Raw genomic sequence first — 13,116 nt, forward strand, 5'->3', positions numbered from 1 at the left:
TAAGAATTTTGACCTGACTCATTGTCTTGCTGACTTTCCCCAGGCCCCTATTTCAAAGTGTCTATATCCTTTGAGTGGATTGAATTGCACCCCACTATCCCCCCCCCATCGCTCCAGGCCCCTCTGCGGGCTATTGGGTAAAAGCAGAGTAGGCAAAAGAAACAATGCAATGCATGAAACGTAATATTAATCTCCCCGTCCTGAAAGCAAACAAAGCGCCGTGGAAGGTGCACGTCTATAATGGTTATTGAGTGCGCACCCAGCTGTGCAATTCCCCCCTTGCGCACAACCAAGTCGGAAAAAAGGTCACGCAGGGGCTTTGAATAGAAGAGAAGTTATAGTTTGCTCAATTACCTCCGCCAATAACACCCCCCCTCCCCTCTCTCTCACACACACACACACACACATCTGGATATAAACATCAGCGGAAGAACCAAACCACTGCAAAAGGCATGTAATATAAATAGATTCGTCTTTATTTATAAAACTTGTTTTACACAAAATATATCTGTTAAAATCAAATATTTACAAATTTTAGGCTACGGGACATGGAGAACAAGTGCATACATTAATAATAAAGGTCTCCTCACCACCTAGCTATTAAAAAAAGACAACAACGTACAGTCTGTCACAGGTAGTAGCCATGATATTGCTGCTGCAGTCACACAACTCACACGTGCCGACTCAATGTCTGTCAGTCAGCTGGTTCGCAAAACATTGTCAGGAAAAGTGGCAGTGACTCTGTTGTTCGAGAACAATGCTTGCTTGACTCAGTGTACAAAAATATGTCTTCATGTTAAAACATTTTCGTTGTATGATACAGTTTTTGTTATGAAAGGGGGGGGGGGCGAACACCACAACAACAACAACAAATCTGTTGACGCGTCATTATTGTTGTGTCTTCCAACGGACGTGGCAGCAGAGGAAGGCAGCCCTGCTCCGATCAAACACCCAAAGTCCTCTGGAGCTCCAGCACCGTCTCCACAGAGCCCGCTGCTGCCCAGTCACCTGTTAATTGCACTTATTCAAACACAACAGCGACAGATCACTTCACTTCCAGTGAGTCCGACTCCCTCCTTGTGGGGACGCCAGGGCGATGCTCGATGCAACAAGAGGCTCCCTCTCTCTCTGACTGTCTCTCTGGCTCTCTCTCTCTCTCTCTCTACCTCACTATTGCCTTGCGTGAGGGAGGGGAGGCAACGGACCGCTTCCAAGGGACGGAGGGCGAGACCGTTCTGACGCCTTCATCAAGTCTCTGTCAGCATGTCTGAGAGAAGTCAGCTGCTTTTACGCGCAGACGCTGCTGCGCGTGTTTTGGTTTTGGAAGCGGTCTCTCAGTACCTGTCGAACCAGGTCGTGAAGTCCAACAGTTCCTGCTCCTCGGAGCTCAGCGGCTCGTAGCCGCCTTCGTCCGACGAGTAGGAGGAGTGCGGCGACTCCGGGTCCGCAGAGTAGCTGTTGGACAGCGTCGGGGACGGCAGCCCGCACTGGAAGGCGGCCGACACGGCGTCGTGTTCGTCCAGGAGTTGCTGTAAGGCCCGGATGTATTCCACCGCCGACCGCAGGGTCTCGACCTTGCTCATCTTCTTGTTCGCCGCGCCGTTGGGCACGTGCTGGCGCAGCGTCTGGAAGCCCATGTTGACCTGCTTGACCCGGTTCCTCTCTCGCTCGTTCCGCCGCGCCACGGCCACGGGCTGCTGCTGCGGGATGGAGTAGCCGAGGCCGTTGAAGCTCAGGCGCCGCTTGCAGCGCAGGAGCTCCGGGGAGTTGGAGCGCTGTCTCTTCAGCACCTTGGTCTTGCTCTGGTAGCCGGCGGCGGTGGCGTCCGGGTGCGGGGCGGGGACGGCGCAGTCCTGCGCCGGCGCGTGCAGGGTGATGCTGGCGCGTCGCTCGGTAAGTCCAAAGGTGAATGCGGTCTGCGTGGTGGTGATGGTTGTCGTTTCCATCTCGATGACAGCGCTGGTGGAGTGATGGACGCGGAGGGCGCAGGAAGAGGAGGAAGAAGAGCGGAGAGAAGGGGCTTGGCAGTGCACAGCTCTCGTGTCCTTCGCGTGGGGACCGTGTGGCTCAACTCTAGTCCAAGTCTCTCTTCACCGCTTACTCCACGAGCCGATCTGACCCAAACTTTGGCAGCACTCCTCTTTTTCAACACGCGCCCCCAACACACACACACACACACACCCCCCCCCCCCCCCCCCCCCCCCCCCCCCCCGCACCCACCCGGCCCCTTTTTTTCGGAGACGCACGCTTCTTGGCGAGGCCCCGCCCCCGCTGTGTGATTCTTCTGCACGTCGACTCCCCCCGGGCCAGGCGCGTGGCTCCGGGAGCTCAATAAACAATCCCGAGCTTTCACTGCGCCGGGAGCACGCGCTGGGCTCATTTACATTCCAATGTCTCTAACTTGAAGGCCCATTGGTCGATTCAAACGGCCTGCAACCGTGCGCAAAGAAAGAAAGGAGGAGAGAGAGAGAGAGAGAGAGAGAGAGAGAGAGAGAGAGAGAGAGAGAGAGAGCGAGAGAGAGAGAGAGAGAGAGAAAGGGGGGGGAAAAGACAGAGAAAGGAGGGGAGAGAGAGAGAGAGAGAAAAGGAGAGAATGAAAAAGTGAATGGTTTGGTTCTTTGAAATGCCTTTTGAATTTGACAATGTGCCCCTGGCAAGTCTTCAAATTATCAGCCCCCCCCCTTCGGCCATCTTTCTCCTCTGGCTCTTTACAATCGCGAATACCAAGGGCGCTCTCTCCTGTATCCAGGCTACAGCTTTACAGAACTAAATACAACTGCAAGCGTGTCTCCGAGCACAATAACCCGGCAATTATGAGGCTCGCGTATATATAACAGGGATGCGATTCATTTAAAAGTAAACATCGTGCTTTATGACGAACATGACTGCAGGGTCCCGCAGCGCGTGTTGCCAGTTAGTCAGTCTATACCTCTCACCTCAGCGCCACTTTCGTTGGCACGTTCATTTTTTTTCCACTCCTGTGAACTCTTGAACTCATATAAGTGCAAACGTTTTAGTTGCCAATTCTCTTTTATACGTTCACCACATTGTAAAAGCCAAAACCCAACCCAAAGTGCATGACGCGCGGATGCTGCGTTTCAGCACCACATCTGACCGGATAGTTAAAACGCAACATCTCCATCCTCCAGTTTTGGATCTTTGACCATATTGTTCATATGTATTTGTTTACTTTTTTTAAAAAAATTCAGATTATGTGTAGTTCAGTATTGACAAATGCCCCTCGGAAACAGCCTATGTTTTGATTGTGGAAAAGTCTGCCCATGCACCAGCATCCTCTGGCAGAGGTGGTGTGTTGAAAAAAATGGGACACTTAAAAAAAAAAAAAAGGACACTTGCGACCTCTGGTGGCGAAAAACAAATTACCTCCTGCAACTCCTTTTTGCACTTTGTCCTCCTGACCTGTCTGACACAAGGAGAGTGGCTGGGGATTCCTCCTCTGGGTTGACACGGCTCATTACTTTTTTAAAGTAACCTCCAATTCATGTAGACAGGGATCTAAAAAGTGAAGGGAAAACTTTCACGATCAGATCTTCAAAAAAGCCTGCATCATACTGTACACTGTTAAATGTTTTCCCTGTAAAAAAAACAGTAAGCTGGCAGCAGGGTTATGTTACTGTAAAATTAAGATTTATCTACCGTCACTAAAATGTACAGTTTTGTACTGTTATTCAAAAATAGAGTATGAACTTGTTTTTTATTATTATTTTCACAGTATTTTACAGTCAACTGACTGGCTGGCTGTTTTTTTTTAAATTTTACAGTAACTTACAGTTGACTGACTGACTGTTTACTTTTTTTTAATACAATTCTTTTATTTACCTCAGAAAGACACTTAAATAGACCTCACTGGTTTTAAAGTCCTCCCAAAATCTGGCTACAAGCACCGAGTACAAACCACAGCAAAATGTTCTTTGAAAGTGCAAAACTAAATCACAGATTTTTCAATCAAATAAATCACAACCTCTTTTTGCATTTTACTTTTCATTTGAATAAAATGTTGTAAACTGCACATGCAGAACAATTGCATATTAAACTAGTACTAACAAAGACCTGGGCCAAAACACGGGTCAATGTAATGCTGTATCAAAACAATTAAAATTCAAAATTCAAAATATGAACAGTACATTCAGGCTCTAACAAGTATACTTAAGTGTGAGTGCAGAAGTCCAAGAGTTGAACGATGGCAGAGGAGTGTTTCTCTAGAATTAGAGAAAAGACAATCTGGTGCTTTCACAAATGTAAGTGAGTTATGGGGCTGAATTAGCTCACCATCTTAAACGAAGTCCCAGTCGAAGTCCATGAGTCTCCTCAGCAGAGTGGACACGTGGATTGACTCTTGTTGGAGACTCTGCCTCGTCCAGCCTTGGCTCCTCTTTCAGGGTTTGTTCCAATGAAGTGCCTGAAAAACAACAGTGTTTCTTAAGACTCTGGGTAAAAGTGAAGTTGTGTGAATGATTGCTTCAACTGATGTAGTGGTTTTTCACACTGTCAAGACTAAAAATGAAGCTTATGTTGTCAGACTAAGCAGTCTATGAAACTCGAGCTAGCTGCCAAATCAGTCTATGATGACACATGCACATATTCAATGATGCAAACAACCTGGATCCATCACAGATAGACGTTTCACTGTTTTATGGATTAAGTCAAATTGATACTCACCAAATAACTAGACGGATGGGGATAGATGAAGAACACAATCGATCCCAGCTCCACATGTGCAGGTGAATTTTCTCTTCTCAGAATGCAATAAATAGTGTATGACACTGTTACTTAAGTTACTCTGCAGTAAAGTGCTGTATTTTAGCAATACAGCATTTTGCTGTTAAAAAAACACATCAATATAGTGTATTTTTACAGATTGTCATTTTTATTAACAGTAAAGTGCTGTTTTAACAAATAACTAGTTAATACTGTTGAAATCTTGCTGTAAACTTACAGAAATCATTAACAGTGTAGAAATCAGAGTAGGTGCTAATTTGATAATACATAACGCACTCTTTTCCATGCGTTTGAGACCAGGTTAGAAAACATGTACTTGATCATTTGTCTTTTCCACTTTCACACAGCTCACACTATGTCGCACTCTGGATATTTTAAATCTGCCCACCTTAGAAGAAGGAGCACATTCCTCAGCTGTACAACCAAAGAGCTTTGGCTTCTCGGTATAAGCAAGATGCAGTTTATGATTCCAAAATTTGGGTTTCATATTCTGTATCATTCCCCTACTTTTGGGCTCTGACAATCACTTTTTCAAACCATTTTTCTTCAAACTTTGAATAAAGGTTGATTTTGAAAGTGTAAATATTATCCAGCTTAATTCAGAGACATTACCTCTCCTACAAGAAATATTTTCATTCATAATCATCTTTTTTCTCTCTCCCTTTCTTTAAAGTTGAGTTGAGAATCCAGTCATTTTGAGACTGCATGGGGTAACAGAGGTGATTTCGTGTTAGGTAGTAGAGGATTGCATCTTAATAAACATTGTGTTTTAAAAATCAAAATCAAAATCAAAATCTCTCTCTCTCTCTCTCTCTCTCTCTCTCTCTCTCTCTCCCGGCCCCTCTCTGTGAACAGCAGGGGGCGCTGAGTGAAAACACTGTGCCACTGTACTGTACATATAAACAGCATCTGCCCTGATGCTCCATCAGATCCAGAGCATCTGATGCAACTTTGCTTTTGTGTAACAATCCTCGAGGACGATGTTGAACCACACCTTTCTTTGTGTTTTAAGAATTTTTTTTTCATTTGGAGCGAGTGTTTGTTGGAACCTGCAGCACCTTGGATTTACTAGATTAACTTCCTGATATCGCACTGACTCATCAGACATTGAGAAATGTATCACAGACTATAGTCATCTTGGAGCAAAGCTCATTCAAAACCACACAGAGAGAGAGAGAGAGAGAGAGAGAGAGAGAGAGAGAGATTTAACTTGTAAAGTCTGCCAAAGTCTGATTCATAGGTAAAGGGTGTGGCTGCTGGTAACACTGGTATCAGTTTCTTTGTAACAACCTGAGATTCCAGTGCCACAAGCAACTTAACTTGGCAACACACAAATTATTTACGAGTTTGTGCAACTTAAAGTTAACAAGTTGAGAGGTTAACGAGTTAAGACAGTTGATAACTTCAAGTTGAACAAACCTAACTAATGATGTGAATTTCTCTACACTGAAAAAAGAAAATGTAATTACTTCAATTGGCCACAAAAAATGAATGACGTTATCAATTGTGTTTACGCCTTTACTTTAAGTTGAGCAAACTTATTAAATTTGTGTTTTACCAATTGAAGTGTTGGTTAACAATTTCCTTTTGTTGTGTGTGCACGTGGGTGAGAACAAGACGACGATGACTAAATCCATGTTGGATGGATAAAGACAGAGAGATGTGAACGAGGAGGGAGAATGTAGTTTGAGACAAAAGGAGATTGGTTTTTTTATCCCTTGTTGAAGCTCTGCTCCTTTTTCTGCTACAAAATATCCCGTTACCATTTGACTTGGCTGACAACCTGGACACTGATATTGCCTTTGCATTGACTATAGAGTGTGAAAAAAGGGGATGTAAAGCTATCCTGTGGTGTTTCAATAACTGGTCTACATCCGTCCGTCGTCGCTCTCCACAGGGGCGATCTGCGAGGACTGAGATCTACTTCCAGTGCTCAGGAAAAGGGAAGTGCTCCACCAGCGCCTGTATCACTTCTCTATTCAGAACACACACTGAATGCCGGGGTGTTTTTTTTCAAAATTATTATTCAACAGGGGCAGACTACTGCTAATGCATCATAGCACCTCAGTCCATCACTAACGCAGTCTGTGGTCAGGATATGGTCAGGCAACATCGAGGCTGCTCTCCCCTGATGGAGAACCTGACCTTTTGTACTGTTATTGTGTTTCAAAGGTCGGGGAAAGACCCCAGAGGCGGCGGGCGGAGGAGGAGGATAAAATAATATTTCACAATTGTGCTTTCCTGCGATACTGGTGGAAGGAGGAAGTGAGGTTTTGATCGGAGCAAGCTAAGCACTGTTTTGTTTGTTTTTAATAATAGACTAAAATCGGTATTAGCGAGATGAGGGGATTCCCACCACCCACAATCACACACCTGCAGGATTCTGAACCCTGAAAGTCCCACGACACACATGAACACACTGCTCAGTTGTGACAGATGTCAGTACAGTCACCGGTGGATTCTTTTGTCTAATGCAGAAACTGGCTGGTTTCATGGGAATGCGAGTTTTAGTGGCCGATCACTCGACGAGTCAGGTCAGAGCAGATGGGACAACTTCGACCGAACCCATTGAATCTTACCATCACGTCACCTGGGGGGTATTTCAGTATGACAACATGTACAGTGGACCTGCCTTAATATTATAAACCACCTTTCTGACATCTGAATTATTGAAACAACGCAAGAAATACCTAAACTCAGTTGTTGTATAAAGCCGAATAATCTCTGCTAGTTCCAGTCGGCCACGTTTACACGTTTTGCATGTGTTTTATGGAAATATTAAATGTTTTGTGGATGCAGTGTAACATTTTAAATGCGATCATTTCAAAATGTATGTCCGTAGGCCTGCAACTAATCGATTATTTATTATTATTGATTAGTTGTTTGGTTCATAAAATGTCATAAAATGGTGAAAAATGTCGCTAGTGTTTCCCAAAAGTCCAAGATGATGTTTTGTTTTGTCCACACACCAAATATATTCAGTTCACTGTCACAGAGGAGCAAAGAAACCAGAAAATATTCACATTTGAAAAGCTGAAATCAGAGAATTTGGACTTATTTTTCATAAAAACTTGAACTTGAACCGATTAATCTATTATCACAATAGTTGGTTATTCATTTGGTAATCGATTACTAAGCGATTTACTGTTGCAGCCCTATGTGTCAGTTATATCTCATCATTCTGCATCACATTAAAATTAAACTTATACTGTAGACACATCATTCTGTGGAAAAGGCAAGATTAAGTTTAGAGAGCTCCAGAAGCAAAACATTTTGATGTAAGTAATAACACAGGAAATGTAACATAAGAATATTCCCATTATCTATCTGTCTATCTATGATGCATATTAAGTAAGAGGTTGAACTCAGTATATCTCATGACTAAACTCTAGTAACTAGGCTGCAGGACAAAAGAAAACGCCTTTGTGAATGTTGGAATTGTCGATGATGAAATTCGGAGGACGTGGTGATGCCACAGAGAAAGAGATCAGACTCAACCGGTTAAAAAAACAACTTTCACTTTCTGTCCTACATTTCTGAAATGGGAGAAATTCCCTCCACATCCGGTCTGCAGAGGGGAAGTCTTTCACTCCATCCGCCAATCAACACTCGTCTGTGGAAACGCTGTTTTCAGTGTGAGTCAGCAAAGTCTGGGCTCGTCCGCGGATCAGAATCCTCATGTCACGTGGACAGATGTGCCCCTCCCACCTCACTGTGACGTCACAGGCTCTGTGTGTGTGTGTGTGTGTGTGTATTGTATAAAAGCGGAGTCGCTGCGAGCAACCAGATCAACAGCAGGAGACATGCAGAGGTAGGGAGAGGCAATCCTTCAGAGTGTGTGTGTGTGTGTGTGTGTGTGTGTGTGTGTGTGTGTGTGTGTGTGTGTGTGTGAGAGTGTGTGTGAGAGTGCATGCGTGAGTGATTCAGATCATCATTGCGATTCTGTTTTGATGTACATAGTTCATGTGAAAGCAGCTGTGTGTGTGTGTGTGTGTGTCTGTGAGAGTGTGTGTGTGTGTGTGTTTGTGTTTGTGTGTGTGTGTGTGTGTGTGTGTGTGTGTGTGTGTGTGTGTGTGTGTGTGTGTGTCTGTGAGAGTGTGTGTGTGTGTGTGTGTGTGTCTGTGAGAGTGTGTGTGTGTGTGTGTGTGTGTGTGTGTGTGTGTGTGTGTGTGTGTGTGTGTGTGTGTGTCTGTGTGTGTATGTACTTTGATCCGGCTCTTTTTCTTTTCCACATTGATGCTGTGAAGTGAAGTTACGTGTGCAATGTTGCTGAATATTGGCCAAGAAAAAATCCCTGCACTGTGTGGGCTGACCAGCTTTGTGAGTCTGTGTGTCTGGTTGTGGTCCCCTTCCTTTCCCTATTTCCCCTCTCTCCTGTTCAGGAAACACTGATCTTTCATGTCCCCCCCCCCCCCCCCCCCAGCACTCCGAAGCCCCAGTTCGCCAGCTGGCTCATTGAGCAGGTGGAGACGGGCCAGTACACAGGTCTGTGCTACGTGGGCCAGAACAAGTTCAGGGTCCCCTGGAAGCACAACTCACGAAGGGACTGCAGGGATGAGGACAGTAAAATATTCTGGGTATGTGTAAAGGCCTTCTGTTGAGCTTGTTGTTATTGAAACACTTGTTGTTATCTGGATGAGATAAACAAAACAATAAAAAGGGAATTGCTTTGTTGACAACTGTAGTCTGTATTTGTTATTTCCTGACTTGGTAAAACTTTAAAAGTAGAATATTGTGCCACAAATACTTTTCATAATCTGTGTAAAAAAAAAACCAGCTCATAAGAGCCTCATATCATCAGTCATGGGTTGTTGGTTTTGTTGGATGGCAGCTGGTGACAAGGGCAATTACAGCATACCGATACCTGCACTTCCACTTAAGTCAAAGTATAATCACTACAATATACAATGCACAATACAAGTTGAACACCCGGTTTTTAAAACTTTAGCAGCTGTGGGGTAAACTTGTTGACGTCGTCATCATGTGTGATTCACAGGCGTGGGCCGTCGCAAGTGGTAAAATCAACGAGTTCCCCAACGACAAGGCCCGGTGGAAAACCAACTTCCGCTGCGCCCTCAACAACCTCTCCAGGCGCTTCAAGATGATGGAGGACAATTCCAAGAATCCCGTCTTCCAAGACGACCCTCATAAAGTCTACGAAATCGTCAACACCGAGCGTAAGACGACTGGCATTTCAAAAAACCCCGAAGGCTTTTGTCACTGTGGAACCTTCTTCTTTTTTTGGGGGGGGTTTTAGTTTGTGCGCAAAATGAAATGTGCGTCTGTTCTGCAGCACGACACGAGAGTCTGCCAAAACAAGACTCCCAGGAGGATTCTGTCATGACTCCAGACATCTTCAGCTCTCCCACAGTGTGCTTCCCCGCAGGAAACGAGGTGCAGTATTGCCAAGCGCACACTTTCACTTCTCTCACGTAAATTGTTTCAGTAGGAGTCATATTACTGCTGATCGTTTCGTAGATTCACTTCCTGCTCTCTTGTCTTTTTCCTCCAAACAGTACAATCTGGTTAACTATTTCACGGCCTTGGGCCTCGGCAACCATCCAATAGGTACAGAGTCTTTTGCAAAGGGAAATGATATCCTCTCAATCTGTTTTATATGGTTTTACATGGGTTATAATCAGGGTTTGAATGCAGTCAGATTAGATTTTTTTTTTTTTTTATTGTCTTTGATAGAGGAGCCAATGTTGGCAGAGAACTACTGCCAGCCCAACGCAGCCGTCCCCGGAAGTTATCCTGTGGCAGCCGAGAATCACCCGCAGGTTATTCCAGATCAGCCGTCTTACTACGAGGGTATGAAAATTGAAATTCCTCCACTGGAATTAAAGGCTGTACGGAAAAAAAATTACGTTTTCAAATGCTAATCTGGGGGAAATGTAATCTTTTATGGTTTTTTTTGGTTTTTTTACAGTAACTCCTCCACTCGTCCTCAGTTCTCCTCTGCAGCTGACTATTTACGACCTGGAGATCTCCATCTGCTACAGGAAAAGAGAAATGCTAAAGACCACGTTGAGCACAGAACGACTCCAGCTCCACTACCAGCACGAGGCCCCCGAGCTCAACGCCCATCCTCTCTGCTTCCCCTCCACCGACGGCCTGCTAGACCACAAACAGGTACGCGTTATGGAGTGGCGTTATGGAAGGAAATCGTCCGCCGATTTTTTTATCACACTTTTTCTTGACCAGTCTTTAAAAGTGTATTTCCTACAGTTAACCTGTGAAGAAACAGGCCCTGCCCCCGTCATTGTGATTTTATTTGTCCCGCACGCCTGAGATTATGCTGGCACTCTGCCTTTGGAAACATGGGGACTTTCAGTTTTTTTTGTGTGTGGCTGTGAGAAGATGTGACGTCGGATTTTAAACCTGCCAGAAGTTGAGCGTCTGCTTCAAACAGTGCTCAGTCACAAATGTTGCCCACCAAAACACAGAGTCTGTAACTGTGCTGCCTAACAAACACATTCGTTCCCAAAATGTACTAAATCATGCATCCGTTTGCGCTTGCTACTTAGAGGAACAGTGGGAAACTACAGACTCACTAGTGTGCATCCCTGGGGTAGTCTTCAAAAGTGTATGAGATACTATGCAAGTCAAATTTTGTTTTGGTTAGGATGCGCTCACATCACCATGTGACACGTTCATTTGTAAGAGGCCAGTAAAACGTCTGGAGTTTGCTCCTGATTAAAAAAACAAACTCTGTTCAGCTTGAAGAGTGGGACATTAAACCAAGGCCGTTTCTCCACGCCAGATCGACTACACCAACCGCATCCTCACCAGCATTCAGAAGGGTCTGCTGCTGGAGGTCCGTGAGACTGGCATCTATGCCTGGAGGCAGGACAGGTGCCACGTGTTTGCCAGCACCAGTGACCCCAGCGTTGCCCACCCCCACCCGACAAAGCTGCCCCAGAACACCATGGTGGAGCTGCTCAACATTGGGAAGTATGTCAATGGTAGGTGTGAATCTCTTGTTGCTCTTCCGATAGCATCAGTATCATTTCCGTTTTCCGCTTTTTGTTTGTTACCTGCGCTTGAAGTTAATTCGGCGAAATAACCGTTACAGAACTGAAAAAGTTTAGGGAGAACAACGGGGGCTCTCCTGACTACACCATCAACATGTGCTTCGGAGAGAAGTTTCCCGACGGAAAACCTATGGAGAAGAAACTCATCACAGTCAAGGTAACCCCCCCCCCCCCCCACCCTGAACTTAGCCTCAAAGACACTCACCTCATTTTGAGTTGAGCTCCCTTCACTTTATTCCGTCATGCTGTGACGTCTCTCTTCCTTCGCCCCTGCAGGTGGTCCCGCTGATCTGTCGACACTTTCACGAGATGGCCCAGATGGAGGGGGCTTCGTCTCTCCACAGCGCCAACGTCAGCCTGCAGATCTCGCACAACAGCCTCTACGATCTCATCAACTCCGTCTTCGGGCTGCCGCTGACGGACGAAGACCCCGCGCGGGCCGCTGCCGATTTCCTACATTAGATCAGAAGTTTCAGCAGCAATTGCCTCTAAATGGGACTTCTTTTCTTTTTTTTTACTTTCCTATGGGACCAGCATGATGCGACATATCCTGCTCTTATCCAAAGCTTTGCTATTTAAAAGAAATAGCCAATCCATCCTGACCGGATGATTTGTGCGACAGTAGCTGAAGCTGGAAAGAACAGAATCATTATTTGGTCATCGCTTCACTGCTTCACATTAGTCACAAACTGTTGGCAAAGCTGATATTTTTCATCACTACAAAGTAGAAATTGTCTCCTCTATTACCCGACTGATTCTCCCACAGGCCTTGCTTCCGAAGAAACTTTTATAAGATTGCTGTAAATATCAAGTTATTTAATGCCATGTTTTCTTTCAGTAGATTTTTTCATAAACAAAATGATTAATATGATGATTAATCTATTTTAACGTAGAGCTTGTAAATTTCTGATCACATTTGTGAGGTCTTACGTTTTTTTGTGTCATACAGCCACTGACTGCAATATGTACAGTGTACACGTCTGTGGTGAATTGTTATTTTGCACTTCCACGTTCAACCGTTATCCTATGCTGGTTATTTTGTACGTTTCATATTAAATAAATCCAACAGTTTAACCCTAAATTACATCTCAAATCATTCATGCTTAACTGTTTTTTTGTCCTACATGGCCAAAGGAATGTACAGAGATCTTACAATAGATGCATGTATAACAACGTAAGGGAATAAATCTACAGCTTGAATTTAATTTCAAAAATCAAATTCAATCTTTATTAGCTTCCAATGTAGAGCCTCTATGATGAAGCTTAAGGTTTGTTCAGGATCATCCAAAAGAAAAGCAGAAGAAAAAAAATCTATCTTTATTAAAACATTTTCCTGAAGAAG

The 13,116-nt window shown here is 44.6% G+C and overlaps 2 protein-coding genes and 1 long non-coding RNA gene across 3 annotated transcripts; 1 reads left to right on the forward strand and 2 right to left on the reverse strand.

Moving 5' to 3' along the window:
• Positions 1-455: 455 nt before the first annotated feature.
• Positions 456-2,157, reverse strand: ascl1b (achaete-scute family bHLH transcription factor 1b). The gene has a single exon (XM_035642007.2). It carries the CDS (start codon positions 1,944-1,946, stop codon positions 1,335-1,337), a length of 612 nt encoding a protein of 203 aa, XP_035497900.1. The 5' UTR covers positions 1,947-2,157; the 3' UTR covers positions 456-1,334.
• Positions 2,158-2,272: 115 nt separating this feature from the next.
• LOC118315062 lies at positions 2,273-12,208 on the reverse strand. The gene is made up of 4 exons (XR_004794797.1): positions 11,980-12,208; positions 4,291-4,420; positions 3,385-3,516; positions 2,273-2,430 (listed from the first exon to the last, which is right to left on the reverse strand). It is a non-coding gene; the product is annotated as an uncharacterized LOC118315062 (long non-coding RNA).
• Positions 8,409-12,855, forward strand: irf7 (interferon regulatory factor 7). Its single transcript, XM_035642006.2, has 10 exons — positions 8,409-8,551; positions 9,164-9,317; positions 9,737-9,917; positions 10,034-10,134; positions 10,257-10,308; positions 10,435-10,551; positions 10,670-10,872; positions 11,504-11,705; positions 11,816-11,931; positions 12,051-12,855. Exons 1-10 carry the CDS (start codon positions 8,544-8,546, stop codon positions 12,234-12,236), a joined length of 1,320 nt encoding a protein of 439 aa, XP_035497899.2. The 5' UTR covers positions 8,409-8,543; the 3' UTR covers positions 12,237-12,855.
• Positions 12,856-13,116: the final 261 nt, after the last annotated feature.

Source organism: Scophthalmus maximus, chromosome 7, assembly GCF_022379125.1.
Source record: "Scophthalmus maximus strain ysfricsl-2021 chromosome 7, ASM2237912v1, whole genome shotgun sequence".
NCBI lineage: Eukaryota > Metazoa > Chordata > Actinopteri > Pleuronectiformes > Scophthalmidae > Scophthalmus > Scophthalmus maximus.